Below are 21,817 nucleotides of genomic sequence, written 5' to 3'. Positions count from 1 at the left end.
TATTTTTTTGTTTTTTTCTTTCAAACATTGTCATTTTTCACAAGTAAAACTTTGGGGAAAGACAGGGACAAAACAGGGCTTCACTTGACCTCATCACCCTTACCTTTTGACCTTCAATGTTCCTGTGATGAACCAACGTGTGTGTGTGTGTGTGTGTGTGTGTGTGTGTGTACACTGTGGCTCATTTTGTTACTATTTTTTATTACCTAAGTTGTATTCTTCTATGTACATACATGTTCACACGTGTGTGTGTGTGTGTGTGTGTGTGTGTACACACTGTGGCTCATTTTGTTACTATTTTTATTACATAAGTTGTATTCTTCTATGTACATACAAGTTCACATATTGATGAATTGACATGGTCAGTTTGGTTGTAGCCCTGCAGTGTAAAAAGAATCAGTCCACATTTTCTATTTTACCAGATGATGACAGAGGGCAAAAGTTACAGATTTCCATATGAAATGCATCATGCCACCATTCTTTGAATCAAATGATTTTGTGTGTATGTGTGTGTGTTACAAAAAAGGGCTGTGGGTGTTATCAAACTGACTACATTAGATAGTAATCAATTCAACTTTTTTGCATAGTTGCGTGATACTTTGAACAATGACAAGCATCCATTTTTTTGGAATTTGTGCTTCTTGTATTTGTATAATGTACTAACTCTGCCATAATAAATGTTTTGTACATTATTATAAAAATGTGTTTGGGTTGTGACGTCATTATGATCAACTATCAATCCATCTTGGATGGTGGAGTGTATCCCGACTGACTGGGTGAGAGGTGGAGCACAGCATTCGCCAGTGTCAAACTAGTTTTCATCGGGGGCCACATAATAGTTCCGGTTTCCCTGGGCGTAAGTTGAAAGGATGAATCCGTATCCTACAAATGTGTAGCAGTAAAAATAAACTAACTAAATAAAAAACGAAGTTGTTTTTCTTCTCTCTTCACTTCCTTGTTGTGAAGGAAGCTCGCAACGGTGCATTCTGGGATACAAAATGTCTCCTGTGGCTGTTAGCTACTGCTAACCTGCGGACCATCGCCGCGAATTAATCCAGACGTATACACGCTATAGCGTTGTCGAGGTGTCTTCGATAAAAATCGTATTGCATTGTTGCCATGGTGAGTACCGAATGCCGTCTTCTGTCAAACGCATTGCGTGCGTAAGAAATGCAAATGAGGGGTTGTATTTGGTTAGTGACACGGTCCGGGTCTCATCATTTGCTGCAGGAAGAACCGCTAAATGCAATCTTTTCATCATTTGTTCATCTATTTGTGATTCCGCTGGCTATCTCCTGGTTATACCGGTTGAGAGAGCTCCATCGAATTGGGTGGTGGTTAGGTCACGCTGCAAGGATGTTCCCGTTAAATTTTGGTAACAGTCCATAACTTGATGACGCCATAGAATATTCTAATGTAATATCTTCTATGACTCAGGTGGTGTATTGTCCCATTTATGCATTTGGTGAAAATTATAAGAGTAGGACTATATAGCATCTTGAATTATTCTATGTCGTGATTTAATAAAAGAAGACAAAGCATTTTAAATGGACGAATGGGATGAGGGCATGGAAATGCTATTTGCATTCTTTCAGTCATAGGGAAATTTAAATTCAAGGAGTTTATCGATCACGTCAAAAGCGTACATTGTTGTCACAGCTAATCATATCAAATGGATGATTGATGTGTGAGCTCTTAATCCAATTCCTTTTCCTATTGTGCCGAATAAAACATTTAACAAAAATGTACACATTTATCACTCTCAAAGTCTTTGTTTACCTTTCAAACAGTCCTTTTCTCCATATTTTACAGATTTGTCTCAATAATCCATATTCTTCTTTCTTTCCAGTCAACAAAAGCGGAGTGCAGAGTGCCCAGTTCAAGCTCCAGGGCGGATGACAAGAGCAGAGGCAAGGCTGCAATCAATCAACCAATCAATCAATAAACAAACAAAATAAGATATGTTACACACACATTTGTCATGACGAAGGAATCAGAATAATCAAGTATGGTAAAAGTTAGACGAACAAGGTCATTTGTCACCTGTAGTTGGTGTCACGTGAGTTCTAAAAAGATCCCATCACAAAATATACAATAAGGACTTAAGTAGAATTACTGGGATTTATACTCTACATGCGGTGCGTTTACATGGCATACTCTTATTTATGTGTACATTGTTTACCAGTGTGGGCATCCAGTCCTGATCTCAACTGAGTAGGAATATTTGGCTGTTCGCCTACCAGAGCACGTTGACTCCAATATTCTCTTTACGCAGGTAGAGAAAAAAAGAAGCGTAAACGCAGCCGTAGTAGATCTTCCTCTTCCTCGTCGTCGTCCTCCAGTTCGTCGTCGGGTTCATCCTCAGCGTCGTCCTCTTCTTCAGCGGGTTCGTCACACTCATCCAGCAGCCGGAGTAGCTCCAGAAGCAGCGGTGAGTTTAATTCGCAAGCTTTGATTTGATAGTTCTCTCGCTAAACGCGGTCGCCGATTTCTTTCCAGACTCCAGAAGTAAGTCCAGAAAGCAATCAAAGAAAAGGAAAAGTGACAAACCCAAAAAGGTATTTATCTCTTTTGTGGTGGTTGTTCATGAATTGTCAAGTAACCATTGCAAAACTTTTCATATGTTGTCATTTTTCATGTGCAGCAGAAAGGGAAGAAAGAGAAGCGGCATAAGCATAAAAAGGAAAAGAAAGCCAAAAGCAGGGAAGAAAACTCCGGACCTGTTCAGATATCCAAGGTTGTTTATCCACGTTGTTTTGACTGTGTTGTGAGAGAGTTAAAAAGATCATCAAAATAGATTGCGTTATACGCTGCTCCCAAAATTAGACTGAAAGTGACACAGAAAATGCAGCAAGACGCGCAAAACGTACCGAAACATTGAGCAGTTGGACGTGCGCATCCAAATCTCACTCCAATTGGAATACCCCTCGCCTTCCTGCGTAGTTTACTTCCGTCTTGAAGGAAACGGGCGCCTGGTGTCAGATCTCATCGCTCGTTCTTGTCCTCAGTACTTGAAGGAAAAGAAGAAAGGCAGGAAGTACAGCATGATTTCAGGGAAGAAGATCAAGATGAAAGTCAAGAAGTCAAAAAAGGACAAACAGGTATGTCAATCTCTTCAACAGCCGTTTTGCTATTCGCTCTCCGATCACGTTGAATCTATTTCTACCACAGCGAGACAAAAATCGAGCCGAACTTCTGGAGTTCTTGAACTCTACCTTGTGATTCCCCGAATGGGCACAGCAGCCGACCTCAGGAAACTACAAGCAAGCTGTCCAGGGGAAGAAATGTAAATAAAGGTTTATGTCAAACCAGGTTGCGGCACACCTTCAAGTGGGGTACACACATACCCATGTTTAACATCTGAACCAATTATTTAGATGAGTGGAAAAAAAAAAAACCAAAACACAACTCTCAAGCTTTAAATCAAATGTCTGTCGTAGTACCAAGACTGACCTGTAAGAGGCACCACGGTGCAGATGAAGAAGTTGAAAGAGATTTCGTAGAAGAAATAGAAGAGGCTAGGCTGTAATCTTATGTTGAAATTAAATTTCAGCCGTAGTACCAAGACTGACCTGAATGAGGCGCCTCATTGCAGATGAAGAAAGAAATGTCATAGAAGAAGCGAGGCTAACTGTTAGCTTAACTTGGAACTAAATTTCTGTTGCAAACTTCTCGTTTTCAGTTTTATTGTGGTGAATAAATTGTGCACACACACACCGCAATCCAACTAAAGCAAAAAAAAAAAAAAAGCGAGAATTCGTGTTGACTTTGTAAAAGAAATCTAAATGTAGTGCCAATTCTTGGTATGTGTGTACCCCCGCTTGAAGGGGACAAGACGCAGCACAGTGAGGTGGTGCTATGACTGAATTCAGACCAAGTTGGCGAGCGGGCTCATGGGACATGTTTGCCGCTTATATGGATCGTTATGAACTTAAGGTGCACCTGCACAATGTCATTGGAATCCACGACCGCCCAAAATCTGCTCTGCAATGGTGAAAATCCTCAGTTTTAATTCGCACTGTCAGAGAATATTCATTTAAGTTTCTTTTTTATGGTTTGCAGTGCAGGTGTGCCAAATAAAGTGGCCATTGGCTGTCTACGGTATGTCAATAACAGTTTATTCGGCTATTGCTACTTTTTATTTAGGCTCCATTTGACCGTCGTCATTCGTCTGTATGGATACAACCATTTTTATTGTGACTCACATACTTGAAACCCCTCAGTAACGTCGACATTTTTTTTCCCCAGACGCATCCTGTCAATAAATTTGTCAAACAAAATAGCCTCTTGTCGTTTTCAAACCCGTTCACCGCATTCATGTACTTGAAACCCCTCAGTAACGTCGACATTTTTTTTTCCCCAGACGCATCCTGTCAAAAAATTTGTCAAACAAAATAGCCCCTTTGTCGTTTTCAAACCCGTTCACCGCATTCATAGAGCTGTGTGTCACAATAAAGCAATCAAATGTTTTATCGCTTTCTTGGGAAGGGGTAGGCATCCTCAGGTGATGGAGGGGGGGGGGGATTATTTCCTGCTTAAACATAAAGAATACGCATTTTGTGCGTTTATTCACAATATTTGGGATCAGAACTTGACAAAATTGTCTGCTGACATCGAGTTGGCGAATTATAAAAATGTGAAGGAATGAGTGGTTTTCTTACCAGGCGTTTTATTGGAATAAAAGAAGTTAACTGGAAATGGAGGATATCAATTGCAAGCCTGAAATATTTATCTTAAGGTGACATGCATAGAAACTAAGGAATGAGTGGTTTTCTTACCAGGCGTTTTATTGTAATAAAAGAAGTTAACTGGAAATGTAGGATATCAATTGCAAGCCTAAAATATTTATCTGAAGGTGACATGCATAAAAACTAAAAAAAACAAAAACAAAAAAACATCACATGGCATAGAAAATACTCTCGTGTGTGTGTGTGTTAGATACATGCATGTGCCTTTAAGAGGTGAGGCTTGATAGCTTGGCACGTGACATCGTTGAATCTGCGTGAGTGTCTTGTGTGAGCTGCGGTTGATAGCAGCTTCTGCGCGAGTGTGCGTTTTGTGAAAGAAAAAAAAAAGTCCGATTCCCCACTAAAAACCGATGACTGAAGTCTGACTTGAGTCACGTCAGATGACCCAAGTCTGCCATCTCCACATCTTGGTCCTTCATTGTACCTTTAGACAAGTTTACTGCTGCTTGTTCCTTTGTATCTGAAGTCCGGCATGCTCCACACCCTCTCCTCCCTCTCGCTCCCTCTTTCCACATCTTCCGACACTGTCTTCAGGTCACTCAAACGGCCCCCCTCGCCCGAGATCAGGCCTGCCGCGCTCCCAAATGGGTTGATCTTGATGCGGGACCTGAAGTTCACAAGGGACATGCTCTTGGCGCGTTTATTGCTCCACTGGCGGGCGAGCCGCTGGGACTCCTGCTCCTCCTTCAGTTGCTCCACAGCCTCCAGGAGGACCGAACGGAAGAGGCCCGACACTTCGTGCACCTCTGGCTCGCTAGCTCGAATCGTGTCACGGAACCTGTGCACAACCAAGAGGAGAGACCTGTTATTTTGTGTCAGACGCCATTTAATTTTTAGCACCTCGCTAGCGCGAGCACTAACGAGGCACCTGAGACCTCAGCGGCGTGGGAACAGATGCGCAAACAAATTCAGGGTGTGCAAAAACACACAAGTTCCCCTTGGGAAAAATAGGGAGGGAGGTGAATCATAAACCCGTTTCTCCTATTGTAGTTTTGAATTGTAATATCAGTATTCACCACTAGATGGTAGACATTGCTTAGTTGTGCTCCAACCAGTTTTTTTCATCAGAAAGATCCTCACTAATCGGAAGCAGTTTACATAGTTGGTCTAGAGACAGAATTACCAGGAAGAGACCACCAGCGACTTATATATTTGGTTAATGGGGGGGACGTCAATAGTTATTCAGAGGCGTGCTCTTACTTGAGTATGACCAGTCCACAGCAAGACGGCGGCACCTTGGAGCAGAGGTCCTCCAAGCCCAACCTCTCCCCGGTGCTGATGTTGTAGGACGAGCGCGGCACGCTGGCCAACCAGCTGTAGTCCACCCCGGTCTTGAGGCGCCGGTACTCGCTTTCCCTCTCTCTCTGCTGCCTCTCCGCCTCTTTCAGCTGCCAGCTCAGCTCCACCATCAGCGTGTCGGCGACCACGTCGGCCGGCTCCCTGTGTGGGATGCGCCGGTGAGGCTCGTTCCAGCTGAACCAGGAGGCCATGGCGCGGGTCCTCCTCAACCGGATCCCCGAACTCTGTGTATCATGATGAATTCAAAAGCATGACATGACCACCAGGCAGCAGATGAACAGAGTTTCATTGCAATTACTGTACGTGACTCAGTAATATTATGGTAGTCATTCTTTGTAGAGGATAAAGAGTATATGCCTGTATTGTTATATTGTATGCCTAGATGCTATTCATTACATAATCTGTGGCATTTCTCAGTATGTGTTAGCATTAAGATAGCTTAATGGCAAAATTACATACAAAACATGTAATTCTCATAGTTTGATGTTTAGTTTGACAGTCAAGATTTTTTTTTTAAAGATTTGTTCACTATCTATCATGCTACAACTGTGAAGTAATCTGAGGTCACTGCTACAATACAGCAGTAGCATCCATTTTTTGCTCTCAAATCAAACCAAAAAAAAAATAAAAAATGGACTAAAGGGAATTATTGTGGTAACCAAAATATGACAAACCTAGCAATTTAGAACACGCGCTCGCACACACATGTATACACAAGCACACACACACGCGCAAGGTGGCCACCTTGTTTTGTAACCGTCCTCTCTTTAATCTGGAGTTAATCCGTTCACACGATAAATCCAACTCCAAAACATTCCACATAAAATGTGTTTGGTTTACTCCATTCTATTTATACAAATCGATATTAGGTGGGGTTTTTTTTTCACTCCACAAGAAGGACACATATAGATATGAGTGAATGATCCCGATTCAACCAATGAATATTTGACTGTTATTCCCACAATCACATGACATATAGATGGAAGGCAGCCCTTTGAGCAATTTAAATCTTTCGAATAGCGTCAAATTTATTTTTAAGTGGTTAAATTTTCTGCATGCAGAATTAATTTCATCAATTAAAAAAGGAAACTGTTTCTTACCTCTTGAGTTCTGTGGAAAGTTTTTTTTTTTTAAGATGACCCTCCTCAAACCACAATTAAAAAATAAAAATTGTGAGCGAAAGCCTCAGTCCGATGTTGTGAAAAGCGCAGCAGGCACGTTATGGATCCACTCTCTCCATTATCTTCATCTCTGTGTATCCCTCCTCCTCCTCCTCTTCCTCCTCTTCCTCTTTCTCCCTGGAGCCTCCGTTGGCTTGCCTTCACTTGTTGCACTAGGTCGGGGGCTCCCGGATCTCCAGCGGGAGATTGAGGCCCCTGATGATGAAGTGCTTATTTCCCTTGATTCCCCCCCCCCCTCCTGAAATTCTCTGTTGCTATAGTAACTGGCCTAAGCCTATTTGTCCACAACAACCTCCATCAGCTGAGAGGGGAGCGATGAAGAGGCAGATAAAGGGGACAAAGAGATTTCAAAGAGGGAGTCCAATTCAAAAGGATGTTGTAGCGCTTGATCAAACATGTGGACGAGGTCGTGCGTGTGCCAATGACCCTCCTCCGGATAATGTCTTTCTCTGACCCGGAGAGGCCCGCGTTATGAGATTGCTCGACGATGCAGCAACATCGCAGCTTTAGTTTGGTGTGGGTGGTGTAAGCGCACACTCAACACTGCGGTACGAACTGTGAACTCTGTTGAATCACACCACAATTTGCAGTAGTCTCAATGGTATTGGGGGAAAAAAAAAGAATTAAAAACAGGCTATTTTTGAAAGAGCTGTTCATGCACATTACTTGTGCTGCTAACAGTTTTCCCCCCCACATACTTGAAACTACAGCATTCTAACTTCAGATCGGAAGGGAAGTAGGTTGCTCGATTTTCTAGATAAGTGAATAAAATTCGACAATAAATCTGACCCAAAATAACAAAAAATACGCAGTGTTGCTGGCAGGCATATAGTCCACAGAAGAGCAAAATTATACCTATGGTAAGATAACCATGTGAAAAGTCTAATCAAAGGATGAATTCTCCCAGCAGTCATTCCCAAACAAGGCGATGTCTCCTCAGCTTGGAGGTAACAGATGGGAAAGTAAGCTGCTCCCAGGAAACCCGACATGAGCGGCCCTAATCCTTTAAAGTGATTCCCTCAAACGGCCACAATGTGCTCCACTTGGCCTTCCTTCAGTTAACACTTCTAAAGGGACGCACTTACCGTGGCATTCATTATTAGAGGCTCTGACTGATCCAAGCTGCGTATCAAGGTCAGAGAATATGTATTATTTGAATAATAAGAATGAAAAGACACATACATCTTTAAAAACAGAGTGCAGAAAGTGCTAGGTATCAAGAAGGGATGTTTTGTGAGGGGAGGCCTTTTTACAAATCCATTTTTCCTCCCATCAAACGACTTAGTACTGAATAAGAGACTTTACTGTGCGATTACCCAAACCTTCCACTAGAGAGCGGTGTTTCCCCAACTTTGTCATTCAACGCGACCAGCCCATTGGCACAGCACATATAAACACATAATTAAACGTTCCATCATTGTACAGTAGTTTGCTTTTTACCCAAATCAACCGGATTAGGGTGCAGCACACCTTGTGCTGGCATTCAGGAATAAAAGAGGTCAGAAAACTACTGATGGTTTCTACTTGATCGACAAATCAGCAGTCGACCAATCACATCCTGACTGAATGATCCCAGATATAAGGGCTATGTCCGCACTTGCTCAACCACATTATGACAGAATAAGGATGCTCCCCTTACTGAAACAATTTACTTCAGCACTTCTAGGTCGCAACTAAATAAACGTTTTAGGGCAGACGGTACACGTCCCACAAATGTAAACAAGAAACTCCAGTGTGCGACTACGCAAACTTTCCACTAGAGTGCGGTTTCCCCATCTTTGTCATAAAAGGAGAAGTAGTCGATTCAGTTCTAATGATCATTCTTTATTTTTAGAATTAGGTAGCTTGTGTGGAATCAAACCGAGAAAAGGGAGTGTCCTCGGGTGTGTTGTCAACTTTCGACTGTGAAAACAAACAGTACAAACTCACTCAAATAAGCAGAATTCTGCCCCGCCTGCTAAACAAATAGAAATCCTCCAAATCATACATTCTTTACTCAGGCACCACGGTCAGGGAAAAGGTGGACTCAAGAGATTCATCATCACAAAATAGTTTTTATATGCCTTCTTCCATCCATTTTCAAAACTCCTTATCTTGTTTAGAATTGCTAGAAGCAAGCATCATTCCCAATTGGCTGGATACCAACCCACTGGCAATCATTCAATCCTCCGCCTTTTAGCCTAAAATCAACTGGATTGGAGTCTAAGTGTGTCAACAGCCACAAACTTCACCTTATCTGTCTTGTTAAATCATCAAACTTCCACCTTGCTCACATTATTGCCAAATCCTCACGGCCAGTAAAAGTTTCATAATGACATTCGCATGTTTCATTTGAAAACGGCAAGGCTGATACGGAAGGAAGTGCTGGCTAATCACATGAGCACAGAAGAAAAAAAAGAAAACACAGATGTGCTGACATCCACTTTTCATTGGCCTTTGTCCAGTTTCCCCTTTTGAATAGAAAAGCCCCATAAGCACTGTGGACTGAGGCCTCTGCCATTCACTCACAGCTCAATACTCAAAAAGCTCACAAGCGTAAATGGTCAGAAAATGCTATGCAGCACTTCACGCTGCAGTATGTTAACACGACTTGGATTACATTTCATACATGAATTTGGTTTTCGTTTGAAACTAGAGCACACTTGGTTAAAGCTCAAATGCAAAAATGCATACTCAGCTTTTTGAATGAACCTAAAACGCTCTACCTGTCATGAGCGTGATGGTGTGGAGGACTCCAAAAAGCAGGCAGGAGGGAGGAGCAGGGTGGACTTCACAAAACGTGTTCATAAAACACGGAGAAAACTAAATCCAAAACCGCTGAGTGGTCGGGCGGGGAGTCATTTCAACAGCAAACCAATGACACAAGGGCCAACAGGTGTGCAGCTGCAGGAGGGGCCCTACAGTGCCCCCTGTTGGTCACAAAAACATCCATGACACAACCACCTTTGCGGTCAATTTGAGTTGACCTTCTTTAAACGTTCCATAATCTAATTTTAATCTGTAACTCCATCACCATTCCGTTCAGTCATCATTGGGAGTGTTCAGACATGTCTTACTTTTAAATGTGATCGTCAGCTGACCATGCTCAACTGTCAGCTGTCTTTTCTTCTGCTGCTGCTCACCTGACTGATAACAGCCCCTGTGCGCCTCCACGTGCACCGATTATATGATGGGGGCAGGGGGTGCGTTCATCATCCATCATCCTGACTTGATGTCCTTCAAGTGTTTTATGATTAGCGGGGAATTAATTATTGCTGGTCGGAACCACTTAGCCCTGTGATCAAAAAGTCAAAAGCGTAGGAAGGGATACATTTAGTCAACACGTTCTTCATTCACACCTCCTGCAGCTTCGATACAAACAATACATAGAGCATATTTGTATCTATCCACGCCGTGACACATCAACTTTCCCTATAAGCTTATCTTATCTTATCCATAGGCTTTTAAAATTGTTTTCATTTTCTATGCAGGGGTCAAAGTTCCAAAGGCAACGCTTGTCGTTTGACATTTACACAGAGTGACGAACTGCGCATTTCGAATCTGGGCCTTCAGTGTCGCCCTTATCGTGTTCACGAAGCCTGAAAGGTGTCATGGTATCTCAATCAATCAAGGATACCCACACAAGCCTAAATTCGAATTGACACAATTTTTTTGTTCACTAAACGACATGTAATCCCCACACTAGCCGCTACTGTCATGGTGGCGGTGGTCTGTGGAGTTAACATTCCAGCCGGCTTAGGCTCCCCCTTGCCTGAAAGCTCTTTGATGGAGGCCATCGGAACTGCCATGTGGTCAGATTAAAAAAAAAAAAACCTCAGTGTGTGAGAGGAGAGGGCTGTCACCCTCAACACTTTTAATCCACAATCCCAGAATCCAAATGATCATCTCTTCATTGGAAATTCTTTTTCACTTTATTTAGGAATTTATAAGCCTCCACATCAGTACCCCCGGGGTGATAACTTAGCAATGCTGAATACGGTTGAGCAGAAACTCCTAAAATAGTTTTTTTTTCTCAAATCTTAACACTTAGATGTGTTAAAAGCATGCGGGAGGGGTAAAACTGAATAAAAAAAAGAAAATTCTGTCATTTATCCCCTGTGACAACTGGGGGTTCACTGTATTAGCCCCGCCCAAAAAAGAAAAGTGGTGCTAGGGATGGTCGTCGAGCTTTCAGCCCAACACCAAACAATAACTTTTTTTTTTTTTTTTTTGCTGACACTCCACTCACAAGTCAAATGGGTTCAACGAAAACACGGACGGCATGCTGACTCGCTTTTCAATGTCGCACACATCCACAATAGCCTGCAGGCAAGGTGCAAAGAACAACCGCTGTGAACAGAGAGCACACACAAAGCACTGTTGTATGCGCCGACAACATGAAACGAATGCATCGCAGCAGCGCACAGGAATGCTGGGTAGAGCCCTGGGTGCATGTTGCGTTTGCACAGCCCCCCCCCCACCCCACCTCCTCGCGTCTGCCTCTTATGTAAGACCCCGTGACCGGCAATCGTATGGTCAGCAACTGCAGCCGTATTTGAAATAATGTTCTGTTTTCAAAAAAGAGATTTTTTTTTTAAAACTGCCTTTTTTATCCGATCCAGTGATTAATCGACAGATTGAACAATGATTATTTGGAGCCCGAATCAATGACACGCATTTCACAGAATTCTCACGCCCGCCCCAGTCGACTATATACAAAAAGAGCAAGAGACACCTTTTAAGTTCATCAACTGTACCAAACAGCCATATATATATTTTTTTGTCTCAGGATGACACAGTGGACAGAAACAGTAGATGGCATATCAAAAAACATCAGCTCACATTTCATATCTTAAAAAGAAAGAAAAAAAAAAACTATTTTTCACATAAAGCCACATAAATGTGCCCAAAGACACAGGGTAGAAGTGACTGCACATTATAAAAATGAAGGAACACATCCAAATACATTTCCCAGCACATTTGTTTACATTGCATATACATAGAATCAGGAGGGGGATTCTCAATTGCACCTTGTTAAGTGACAAAAACTATAGTAATGTTTTTTTTTTCTTCTTCTAGACAATTTCAAGGCCACTATAAGAACTTGGGTGCTCAGCCGTCCAAAGCGGTGGACAGATGAAATGCATGTTGAGTCACTCTTACAGTGGTGGTGATGCTTGGGACGAATCGAACATGATGCACCTTTTTTTTAGAGCTCTTGACCCAGAGGACCAAGTCTCAAGTTTGGACAGCGGGAACGCCGCCAAAGAACGACTGGCCGTCATCGCGAGCCCACCGGCGACATTGCGGGGCTCGTTTCTTAGCAACGGGAGGCATTAAATCTCGAACGAATGGTGCCGCCGTCGCCGTTTACGTCGCCGGCACTCAGTGCTAGTGCCAGTGGGCGCAAAGGCAGGCTATGAGGTCTTTATCCAGCTTCTTATCCAAAGAGGCCAAAAACTCTAACGAACAGCATAGATGGCGGGCCGAAGAGAGAAGAGAAGCAGCATCTACTGAGCGAAATAGATTCTTTCTAATAACTTAAATACTTCATTAAGCAATACAATACTCCATTTTTAGGGATGAGGGGATTAGGAGAATACACACAAAGTCCACAGGCTGAAGTGAGCGAGACGTGTGCTGCGAAGGACATTCGGAGGTCCTGAGGAGAAGCTTTGGCACAGCAACACCATGGGACAAGGTTCCGAAGACAGTGAACCCCTGACGTGCCATCAATGACGAAACGAATCGGCGTATCAATTGTCGTTTCCATTTTCAGCTGGCAAGCGAAAAAGTCACTCGTTTCATTATTATTATTATTTTTTAATCTGATAGAAAAAGTCAACTCATTTTTCCATCTTTATATTTTTGGCTTGGAAATTGAAAAAAAAAGAGAGGCCACAGCACAGAATTTGGTTCTAATATTGGATTGTTTGTGTGGACGCGACCCGGGAATTTAGTAACAAGATTAAGGCCCAACCAATATGGACTTTTTGAGGCCGATCCCGATATTAGGCAGAATTTTTAAAAAAACATGATAAATAGACAGATTAAAAATTTTTTGTAATGAGCAAGATAACTTTTTTAAAAATATAAATTACAGGCAGAACATTTGACAGTTTTATATTTCATCCATTCATATTTGTTTAGTTTCACAACAGAGAGAAAAACTGCAAAAATATTACATATGTCTCAAAGGAAAACATATATATTTTTAAAAACGTTTTGGTTCACCACAAATGTAAAAGTTTGTCAACTAACAAGCTGAAGTACCTTGACAGCGGCTCATTCGTGGAACTTCAGGGGCCAATTCAACTAAAAATCATGATCAATGCTGCGGCCTATTTTTCAATTTCTCATTTTATGAGTGGAGCTAAAAATGTAACGATTAAAAATCAGGCAACTTTTTTTTTTTTTAGTTTAAAAACAAATGAAGTCTTCAGTCACTTTTTTTCATTTTAGAAAAAAAAAAAGATATACGGATAGAGGCTTGCGATGAAAGACCGTCTGAGGCGGGAACCACGGAGCCAATTTTCTAATCTTAATCGACAGCAGTTAGTCCAGCTTGCCACTTCTCTCACAGAGACGACTCCACCTCGGAAGTGACGATTACCTGCGGCTGCACCAGAGACACGGCGGCCGGCTCCGGGCTCTCGCCAATGGCCCTCAGGTCACCGGCTGCCTTCTTGTCGCCGGCGCCGCAGCACAGCTTGGGGGCGCACTGAGTCCGGCAGGAGAGCTCGCACAGGGAGTCCTGGGACTCGGAACTGAAGGTGACAAACTCGGGCTGGATGGTGGTGGCGTGGATGCCCTCGTTGTGGAAGAAGTCCTTGATGCGCTTGGCTACCTCCATGTAGGACGTGGGGTCGTGGCACTTGATGTGCGCCGTGGCGATGATGCGGCTGCCCGCCAGCTGCCACACGTGCAGCTCGTGGATGGCCAGGACCCCGTCCAGGTTCAACAAGCGCTCGTTGAGGCGGTGGATGTTGATCTGCTTGGGGACCGTCTGCAGCAGGATGAGGGCGGACTCCTTCAGCAGCGGGTACGTGGTGTACAGCAGGATGCACACCATGATGAGGCAGAGCGTGGGGTCCAGGTAGAGCACCCAACAGGGGCCCGCCATCTTGGCGCTGGCCGCGGTGGGGCTCCCTCGCAGATCCAGCAGGGTGTGGTTGCCGTGGTAGTGGTCGGTGGCGTGGCTTTCGATGCACGGGTTGATGCAGAGTTCGTCTTTGTTGCAGGGCTGCCACACGAAGATGAAGATGAGAGCGTTGATCACCACGATGACAGAGCCCAGGGCGTCGCCCAGCACGTGGAGGAAGACGCCGCGCATGTTGAGCTGCGAGGACGTATTGTGGTCATTGTCCACGTCCTCGTACTGAGCGCCGCCGTTGATCTGCACCTCGGAGCTCTCTTTCGGGCTGACGTCTGAAGAATTTCAATTTCGAATAGAATTGATTATTAAAGCAGTCCAACTGGTAAACGATATTAAATATGGATTAACATTCTTAAATCTTGTAAACTGCGGTAAAAGCGTTGCACGGATTCACTTGCGGTATTATAATCCTTAAAGAATGTAACAACTTTATCATGCTCTGCAAATAGAATTCTCTGAAATTCACACTTTTTAATTCACAATAAACAGTCACAGCCAAAATATTTGGGAAGAAATATCCTACAGTGGACAGACAGAAAGCTACATGCAGATAAAAATTGATACAACTGCAAATTCAACTTCAAGTAGTCAGCGCGGTAGAGGAATGTGGAAGGGCCCCCGGAGTGGATTTGCCTCGGGCTCCACAAATGCCAAGCAGAAGACGTCTCACACCGAAAAAGTACTTTTTACATTCTTCCTACTTTATTTTTTTTGTGTGACTTGAAAATGGATCAGTTTGAGCCGTAAGCTGTCATATGCCAATTTCTTTCTTTTTTATTTTTTTTCCCCTTACAGGCCGTTGATGGTAGTGAATGTAAGTGATAGGTTTAAATCTTAAAGCCATGATTGTTTAGAGCTGAATTTAAATACAGCATTCATTTCAAATGGAGCAAAATGCAATCATTGATTAGGGCGTGTGCACAAGGGTAAGAAACTGTTTGCCTCAATCCCCGAGACAATGGAGTCTCGTTCATCAGTGGCCAATGCTGTACTTTCGGCCGTCAACTCCACCATTACGTTGACGTACAGTCCAGTAAATGCGACCGGGGGCATGGAGGAGGGGTGCAAGCGCTCTCCATTTATTGAAAATGTCAAGGCCAAACAGTGTGTGTGGGGGAGAAACCTGGGCCTTGGGAATGACTTTAACCCTTCAGGGCCCAAGCAAGTGAGAACGACATACGCCTCGGAACCAAATGACGTCCAGTTTTCATGTGACTGCTCGTTTCTGAATAGGCTAAGAGGAAATAGATTGTACTGTTATGCAATGTGGACTGCTGACTATGAAGACAGCTTGGAGCACAGACAGGCTGCCTTGGAGTCGTTTGGAGGGCAGCCAAAATGAAAAAAAATTGCAAAATATTTGTGCTTAAATAGTTAGTTCATGTATCATCTAACTAAAAATGAGAATAGGCTATTTTTAATCGAGTTATCTATTGCCTTTTAATATATTAAATATACAGAACACACAAAAATATGTCTCTTTCATCGTTTATTAATGTATTATAATTTTAACATTTTATAAAATATTTCTATATATGTGTGTTCTAAAAAAATGTTATTTTTGTCTTCTAAAAATATTGAAAAATGACTTCGGGAATGATGCTTTGTGGCAACGATATTCTATAAACTGCAGTTGTTGGTTAATTAAAATTAAATTAGCTTCAAGACGAAATGTAAAAATGAAACTCAATTATGTTTTTGACGTTATGATAGTATACATTATGAAGAAATAAATACATATTTATACATTTATTTTCTCTTTAGCGTGGTCTGCAAATGACCCCCTACTGGCTGCCGGCGGAAAAGCAGGCGGCCAACCTAAAACCGTGACAGTTTGGTCAGGTGTCCGTTTTTTTAAAAAGCATATTGTAATTATGTATTTGACAGAGGTGGCCCTTGAGAACCAAAGTCGGCCCACCACTTGGTATTTCACTTACCAGTTTGACAAGCGTCCGTGGAGCTACTGTGGTTCCCCACCAAATTGTTCGTCTCTCCAGGAGTCCCATTGCCGGCCCGGTGTGACTTGGCGCCTTTGCCCTTCTTCCCCCCGTGCGAGTGGCCGTGTCCCCCGCCGGCGTGGCCGTGGAACAAACAGAGCCCGAGCAAGTTGACCACCAGCCCCGCTAAGCCCACTCCGGCGAGCACCTAAAATTATTTTCAATTGTAAATTGGGAATTTCTCCATTGTGAGGTTTTCTTATCTTGTACCTGCGGCCGCTCGATCTCGCGGGCCTCCGTGAAGCGCTCGATCGCCTCCAGCACGATGGTGCAACACAACGCCGTGAGGAACACGGCGTTAACCAGCGCACCCATCACCTCGGCCCGGATCCAGCCGAACGTGTTCTTGTCGGTCGCTTGGGTCTTCTCGGCGAAGCGCACCGCGACCAGAGCCACAATTAGAGCGATGACGTCTGACAGCATGTGAAAGGAGTCGGACAGCATCGAGAGGGACGCGGTGATCCGGCTCACCACCACCTCCACAATGAAAAAGGCGAACGTCAGCGAGAGCATGCACAGCAGGCGGACTCGATTGGGCGCACATGCCATTTTGCTCGTGATGTTATAGAAGGGGGCAAAAAAAAAACAAATGAAAAAAAGAAACTAGCTCGCTCAAGCTAGCTAGCTAGAATGAACTCCGAGCTAACACCTCAAGCTAACACCTCGAGCTAACTGGCTCCCCGTGAGAGAATACGAGCCCCCCCGACTACACATACACTACGGTTATCCCTTAATGGCAGCGGCACTTCGACTGGAAGACAACTCATTCGAAAAACAGCGACTCGGCCAACACCATGTCTCCAGTTTGCAGACGGGTTGAAACTTTGCACCCGAGCCGGTAAACTTTCCACACGGAACACCAGAAAGACTTGGGAAGGGACTCGCCCTATGCTGGTCCCTATTGGACGAGAGGACGAAACGTCCAAGCTGATTGGTTGGATGTCGTCGCCTTCGTAAGTGGGCGGGACGGAGCAATTGAGCAACCGTGGTTGCTACGCACGCCATACGAGCGGAGTCTCGCGATGATTGACATGTGCATTATCGTCAAAGGTGGACCTCTTGGGAAGAAAACAAATAAAAACAAAATATAAAATAATGATCACTAAACATTAAGCTCGCACTTGACCATTGGTTACTAGACTATATACGCACGTTACACGTTTGACGTGATCAACGTGAGTTCTTGATGAATGACACGCATGTGTTCGTCTCGTTACCAAGCATCAATCGTCGTAATAGTTTGTTCATACGTGTGCTATGATAAAGGGTGTCCCCCTGCACATTCCTGGTGCGAAGCATTTCAGGAACTCAAATGTGACATAATCGTTAAAATTAGCAGCGCTGTAGAAATTAAAATATTTTGAGGATAGTGGCGATGACTAATTATCTATTAGTGAAAGTCACGTTATCGCGTAATTGCGTGCCAAAACGATTATGATAAACTGGCGACACTGTACGGCAAATTTAGACACTGAAATCAATTGACAATTGTGGAAAATGAGCGACCTCCTGTGGCACATTTTGGTATTTGAACAGGAGTATTCATTATACTCGATTGCAATTGTTTTGGTAAATATTACTTTTGTTAATTTGTAAAACCTTGATTCTTGTATTTTAAATTGCTTTCCTGTATTTCTTTGTTTGGTACATATTGTTTAAACAATCCTCAGACGTGACCTTGAGTGGCATAAAAGGCACCCAAAACAATTATTTAAGGGAGAAGTGGAAAATTGACTTGTAATGAAAAACCTGAACCTGTCCCTACCACATTCATGGAAAACATGCCCCTTTGGTCAAAGACAATCATATTTACGGCAATTATAACCGACATGTAGTGCTTAGATTACATTAAAGCCCCTTGTTTGGCCACATGTTCTTCATTACAATACATCATAATCTAGATCACACAAGCACCCCATCTCATAAATAGCAGACTCATGACAAAAGCTTAATTTACACTCAGTAGATATCACACCTCTACCATTTACACTTTATCACGTACGACCGTTAGACGCGGAAGCCGAGGATTTGACAGGCTTTCTCGACATCAGTCAAGATTTGAGCATGTCGACTGACGAAGTCATCTCGTGGTGTCATTGTGACTGAGTGATCCAGCTGACGGTTTTCCTTGTTGGGGCCTGCGAACTGGACCCTCTTTGACCCTGGGGAGGAGTGCTTCCACACACCTAAGGGAACAAGAATATTTTTTTTAATACATTCTGATTAAGAAGTTAGACCATTATTTTTGTTGGGACATGTTTTTAAAGTTTGGTAAACATCTTTATTGAAATTATTGTGTACTGCTTATCTAGCAAAAATAATAATAATAATAATAAAAATGGGTATGTAACTAACTATACAGAGTTGGGCTGTGTGTGTCCAGACGTCTTCATTGGATGTGCATACCTATGCTTTTATCAAAAAGAGGGTTCTGCTCTCTCTGATGCTCCGCATGGAAATTCTTCAGTAAACTCTCCGCTCTGAAACAAAACATGAATGGGCAGATCATAAATCAAACCATCCATTCACTTTCCTATAGCGCCTGTTCTCGTTGGTGTGAGCTGGACTTTATTGTAGCGGACTTTGGATGAGAAGCTGGACACTGCACTGGTCAATTAAGACCCTGCAATGCATCTTTTTTGTTTTTAAATGTGTGAGGAAGCCAGAGAAAAGACATGCAAGCATGGGGGAGGCATGCATTGATTAATGCCACTCTTCTTTTGTTCAGTGAAGTACCTTAATAGTTTCTCAGCCGCAAGGCGCTCACGGACACACATCTCACGTTCCCGTCCTGAAATTAAAGGTAAATTAACAACTCGACATTTGTCCAAATATGACATGACATAATTATCAATTATCTGACATACTGCATTCACATTGACTTAGTTCAGTAGTCAAAAGGTGAATGTTTTTGACTGTCATCAAAAACTGTGAAGGGTACAAAAATAAATTCCTGCTTCCAAGTACGAGAGAAAACCAAACTCACGTTCCAGCATCTCCTCACGTTCTTGGAGCGCCTTTTCCCGCTCTTTTAGAGCTTGCTCTCGGAGCCTGAGCTCTGTGACAGAAGGTGTTACTTCTGTGGGCTTTTGAGAAGCACCCTCAGAGTCTGCCGGCCGCCTGCGAAGATGCTGCACCTTCCTCTGCTCTTCACTGACTGCTTCAGCCAGAAGGCTACTCTGGAGGATGGATTCCACAGATGGCCTCAGATAGTCCTGGTGACAACAGAGAATACCATAAATTAAACACAGGGGAAAAAAGGGCTTCTACTTAAGACTTACTAAACTGCTTCATGACACAGTATTTTAATGATATTTCTCACCTTCAAATTAAGCATTTTCTTGAGCAGAGTGTTTATTTCTTCTGAATATCGACACGGGATTCTGTTGAACTTGCCCTCTCGGATCTTGACAGCCAACTGCTTTTGGTTGTAGGCAGTGAAGGGTGGCCTGCAAAGACAAAGATTTGCGCTCTAGAGTAAACAAAGCAACCCCTGTGGGAACGTGCTCATGCAAACTTACGATAGGGCACACAGTTCGTACAGCAAACAACCCAGTGACCAGATATCTGACTTTTCATTGTATGACATCTGGTTCATTTGCTCCTGAAAGACAAACGTTGCATCAATCAGAGCCTTTCAAAATTGCCACTACAGTACTCACAATTTATGAGAACCCACAGGAGACATATAGTAAGGCGTTCCGACAAATGTCTTGGCGAAGCTTGTTTCGTGGTTGAGGATCCGGGCCAGGCCAAAGTCACCCAGCTTCACATTCTGCTTGACGTCCAGGAAGATGTTGGCTGGTTTCAAGTCCCGGTGAAGGACGGTGGGCCTGCCGTCACTCCGCTTGTGGCACTCCTTCAGTGCCAACACGAGCTGTGCTGTAACGCGCAGTATGAACTTTTCGTCTAAATAGCGTCTGAGGAAAGACACCCCCCCAAAAAAGTTACAGAAATAACAGTAACTACCTTAGAATATGCGGTTGCCCTGCAGAAATCATCAAAGGCGGGGGGGGGGGGTTCTCTCGTTTGTGTCAAATACGATTTATGCAAACACGTTATTGAGGGTCGCAAGGTTACCTTTCCCTAATGCATCGGGCAATGAGGCTCGCCAGGTCGCCACCCTCGCAGTACTCCATGACGATATACAGCATGGTGTTATTGCGGTCGATAATACGATCGTAGTATCTGACTATGTTGGGATGCTTCAGCTCCCTCAGCAGGTTCACCTCAGACACCAGCATCTGCTTCTCGCTCTCGGCCATTGTGCCATAATCTAGCTCCTTCCACACCAGAACCTTGGGTTAAATCAAGTAAAGAAGAGAAGTGAGAGAGGGGAGCAATACGGGCATAATACATGCATCAAAGTTTCAAAGAAAGGTCAAAAAGCAACACAGAATGTAATGAGGAAAAACGTCAAGAACAGCATGCAGGAAGAGAGGTGGTGGAGATGAAAGGCGACTAAAAAATCTTTATTCAGACCTGGTTCATACAACTGCCAGTCTGAATACGATATTTATGTTTTCAACAAATATTTCCTGCAAGTACGACACTTCAAATTTTGGTTTCAATGTAGGTGTCGTGCTTTCTATTGTGTGCGCGTATGCTATGAAACCCACGTGACAACAACAAATACACTTCGCGTTATCTCTCGACGGTTAGGTGGCGTGACCCGGAAATCATATCAGTAGGAGTACAGGTACATATGTACCATCAATATTTTAAGAGTTAAAACACAGAAGACAATGGTTACTCACCTTTCCGTCAGATTTCCGTCTTATTTTCTGACATCTTCCGTAAGAACCGGACCCAATGGTGTGCAGCACCTCGTAGTCACCAATGCGGGTCGGCATCTTAATAATAATAATAATAATACATTACATTTATAAGCGCCTTTCAAAACACTCAAGGACACTTGTTTTGATCAACACAAGGGAATTATGCAAACGAGTTATTAAAATGCATTAAAATTACATTAAGATATCTGCGTGATGCGCCGTTGATGCGTTTGTTGAGCAGATGTAAGAAGTTCACCAAGCATTAGCGAGTATGCATGCGTCTGTTGTCGAACCAGAAAACGACTTTCCCGTTTTAAATGAGTGTCACAAACGTATCTCGATCGTGATTGGTTCGAAACTGCCTGGGCGTGGTGAGGTTGCCATGGATATTGCTTTTCGCAAAACCCGCGAGAGTAGAGCGGTAAAACGCATCAGCTCTCCACTAGAGGGCGCCAAATATTCACACAAACTCACAAAATATGTGAAAAAGGAATTGCCCCCTCAACCTAATATTGGGTTATGCCACCCTTGGCAGCAGCAACTAAAATCAATGGTTTGTGATGATTGGTGATGAGTCTTTCACATTGTTGTGGACGAAATTGAACTCAGCTTTCCAAAAACTCGTTAGTCACAATTACGGTGTGATTTAACAAGGGGGGGGGCAATTACTTTTTCATGT

At 43.3% G+C, this 21,817-nt stretch overlaps 4 protein-coding genes across 7 annotated transcripts; 1 reads left to right on the top strand and 3 right to left on the bottom strand.

The window, feature by feature from the left end:
• The first annotated feature begins 963 nt into the window (after nucleotides 1-963).
• Nucleotides 964-3,749, top strand: LOC109508059 (RNA-binding protein with serine-rich domain 1). 2 transcript variants are annotated; one of them, XM_019857887.1, is made up of 7 exons: nucleotides 964-1,122; nucleotides 1,850-1,910; nucleotides 2,276-2,431; nucleotides 2,500-2,558; nucleotides 2,648-2,737; nucleotides 3,009-3,101; nucleotides 3,172-3,749. In XM_019857887.1, exons 1-7 carry the CDS (start codon nucleotides 1,120-1,122, stop codon nucleotides 3,220-3,222), a joined length of 513 nt encoding a protein of 170 aa, XP_019713446.1. In that variant the 5' UTR covers nucleotides 964-1,119; the 3' UTR covers nucleotides 3,223-3,749. The 2 variants fall into 2 exon arrangements, with proteins under 2 accessions (XP_019713446.1, XP_019713445.1); XM_019857886.1 differs by having other exon boundaries at nucleotides 2,645-2,737.
• A 1,013-nt stretch (nucleotides 3,750-4,762) lies between these two features.
• On the bottom strand, nucleotides 4,763-10,142 carry rd3 (retinal degeneration 3, GUCY2D regulator). 3 transcript variants are annotated; one of them, XM_019857884.1, is made up of 3 exons: nucleotides 9,934-10,142; nucleotides 5,949-6,271; nucleotides 4,763-5,526 (listed from the first exon to the last, which is right to left on the bottom strand). In XM_019857884.1, exons 2-3 carry the CDS (start codon nucleotides 6,236-6,238, stop codon nucleotides 5,175-5,177), a joined length of 642 nt encoding a protein of 213 aa, XP_019713443.1. In that variant the 5' UTR covers nucleotides 6,239-6,271; nucleotides 9,934-10,142; the 3' UTR covers nucleotides 4,763-5,174. The 3 variants fall into 3 exon arrangements, with proteins under 3 accessions (XP_019713443.1, XP_019713441.1, XP_019713442.1); XM_019857882.1 differs by lacking the exon at nucleotides 9,934-10,142 and adding an exon at nucleotides 8,314-8,776; XM_019857883.1 differs by lacking the exon at nucleotides 9,934-10,142 and adding an exon at nucleotides 7,148-8,299.
• A 1,664-nt stretch (nucleotides 10,143-11,806) lies between these two features.
• On the bottom strand, nucleotides 11,807-17,431 carry slc30a1a (solute carrier family 30 member 1a). The gene is made up of 3 exons (XM_019857895.1): nucleotides 16,571-17,431; nucleotides 16,301-16,508; nucleotides 11,807-14,635 (listed from the first exon to the last, which is right to left on the bottom strand). The coding sequence occupies exons 1-3, from the start codon at nucleotides 16,907-16,909 to the stop codon at nucleotides 13,785-13,787; spliced, it is 1,398 nt and encodes a 465-aa protein (XP_019713454.1). The 5' UTR covers nucleotides 16,910-17,431; the 3' UTR covers nucleotides 11,807-13,784.
• A 907-nt stretch (nucleotides 17,432-18,338) lies between these two features.
• Nucleotides 18,339-21,571, bottom strand: nek2 (NIMA-related kinase 2). The gene is made up of 10 exons (XM_019857786.1): nucleotides 21,276-21,571; nucleotides 21,118-21,214; nucleotides 20,441-20,658; nucleotides 20,040-20,280; nucleotides 19,882-19,964; nucleotides 19,683-19,809; nucleotides 19,347-19,575; nucleotides 19,097-19,151; nucleotides 18,767-18,840; nucleotides 18,339-18,546 (listed from the first exon to the last, which is right to left on the bottom strand). Exons 2-10 carry the CDS (start codon nucleotides 21,211-21,213, stop codon nucleotides 18,368-18,370), a joined length of 1,302 nt encoding a protein of 433 aa, XP_019713345.1. The 5' UTR covers nucleotide 21,214; nucleotides 21,276-21,571; the 3' UTR covers nucleotides 18,339-18,367.
• Nucleotides 21,572-21,817: the final 246 nt, after the last annotated feature.

The sequence above is a fragment of the Hippocampus comes genome, unplaced genomic scaffold, assembly GCF_001891065.2.
Source record: "Hippocampus comes isolate QL1 unplaced genomic scaffold, H_comes_QL1_v1.1 scaffold154, whole genome shotgun sequence".
NCBI classification, from domain to species: domain Eukaryota; kingdom Metazoa; phylum Chordata; class Actinopteri; order Syngnathiformes; family Syngnathidae; genus Hippocampus; species Hippocampus comes.
This window is presented reverse-complemented; position numbering and strand designations above follow the sequence as displayed.

What these genes read in the sequence shown, in the direction of transcription:
- LOC109508059 (XM_019857886.1), top strand. An exon ending in GAGTAGCTCCAGAAGCAGCG is followed by an intron (nt 2,432 to 2,499) that starts GTGAGTTTAATT and finishes ATTTCTTTCCAG; the next exon opens with ACTCCAGAAGTAAGTCCAGA. An exon ending in AAAGTGACAAACCCAAAAAG is followed by an intron (nt 2,559 to 2,644) that starts GTATTTATCTCT and finishes TTTCATGTGCAG; the next exon opens with CAGAAAGGGAAGAAAGAGAA.
- rd3 (XM_019857882.1), bottom strand. Translation starts at nt 8,412, where the DNA reads ATGTATGTGTCTTTTCATTCTTATTATTCAAATAATACATATTCTCTG. An exon ending in CTCTAATAATGAATGCCACG is followed by an intron (nt 6,272 to 8,313) that starts GTAAGTGCGTCC and finishes CATGATACACAG; the next exon opens with AGTTCGGGGATCCGGTTGAG. An exon ending in TGTGGACTGGTCATACTCAA is followed by an intron (nt 5,527 to 5,948) that starts GTAAGAGCACGC and finishes GGTTGTGCACAG; the next exon opens with GTTCCGTGACACGATTCGAG.
- slc30a1a (XM_019857895.1), bottom strand. Translation starts at nt 16,909, where the DNA reads ATGGCATGTGCGCCCAATCGAGTCCGCCTGCTGTGCATGCTCTCGCTG. An exon ending in GCGAGATCGAGCGGCCGCAG is followed by an intron (nt 16,509 to 16,570) that starts GTACAAGATAAG and finishes AAATAATTTTAG; the next exon opens with GTGCTCGCCGGAGTGGGCTT. An exon ending in CACGGACGCTTGTCAAACTG is followed by an intron (nt 14,636 to 16,300) that starts GTAAGTGAAATA and finishes GAAATTCTTCAG; the next exon opens with ACGTCAGCCCGAAAGAGAGC.
- nek2 (XM_019857786.1), bottom strand. Translation starts at nt 21,213, where the DNA reads ATGCCGACCCGCATTGGTGACTACGAGGTGCTGCACACCATTGGGTCC. An exon ending in AGAAAATGCTTAATTTGAAG is followed by an intron (nt 19,576 to 19,682) that starts GTGAGAAATATC and finishes TGTTGTCACCAG; the next exon opens with GACTATCTGAGGCCATCTGT. An exon ending in GCGGCTGAGAAACTATTAAG is followed by an intron (nt 18,841 to 19,096) that starts GTACTTCACTGA and finishes GTTTTGTTTCAG; the next exon opens with AGCGGAGAGTTTACTGAAGA.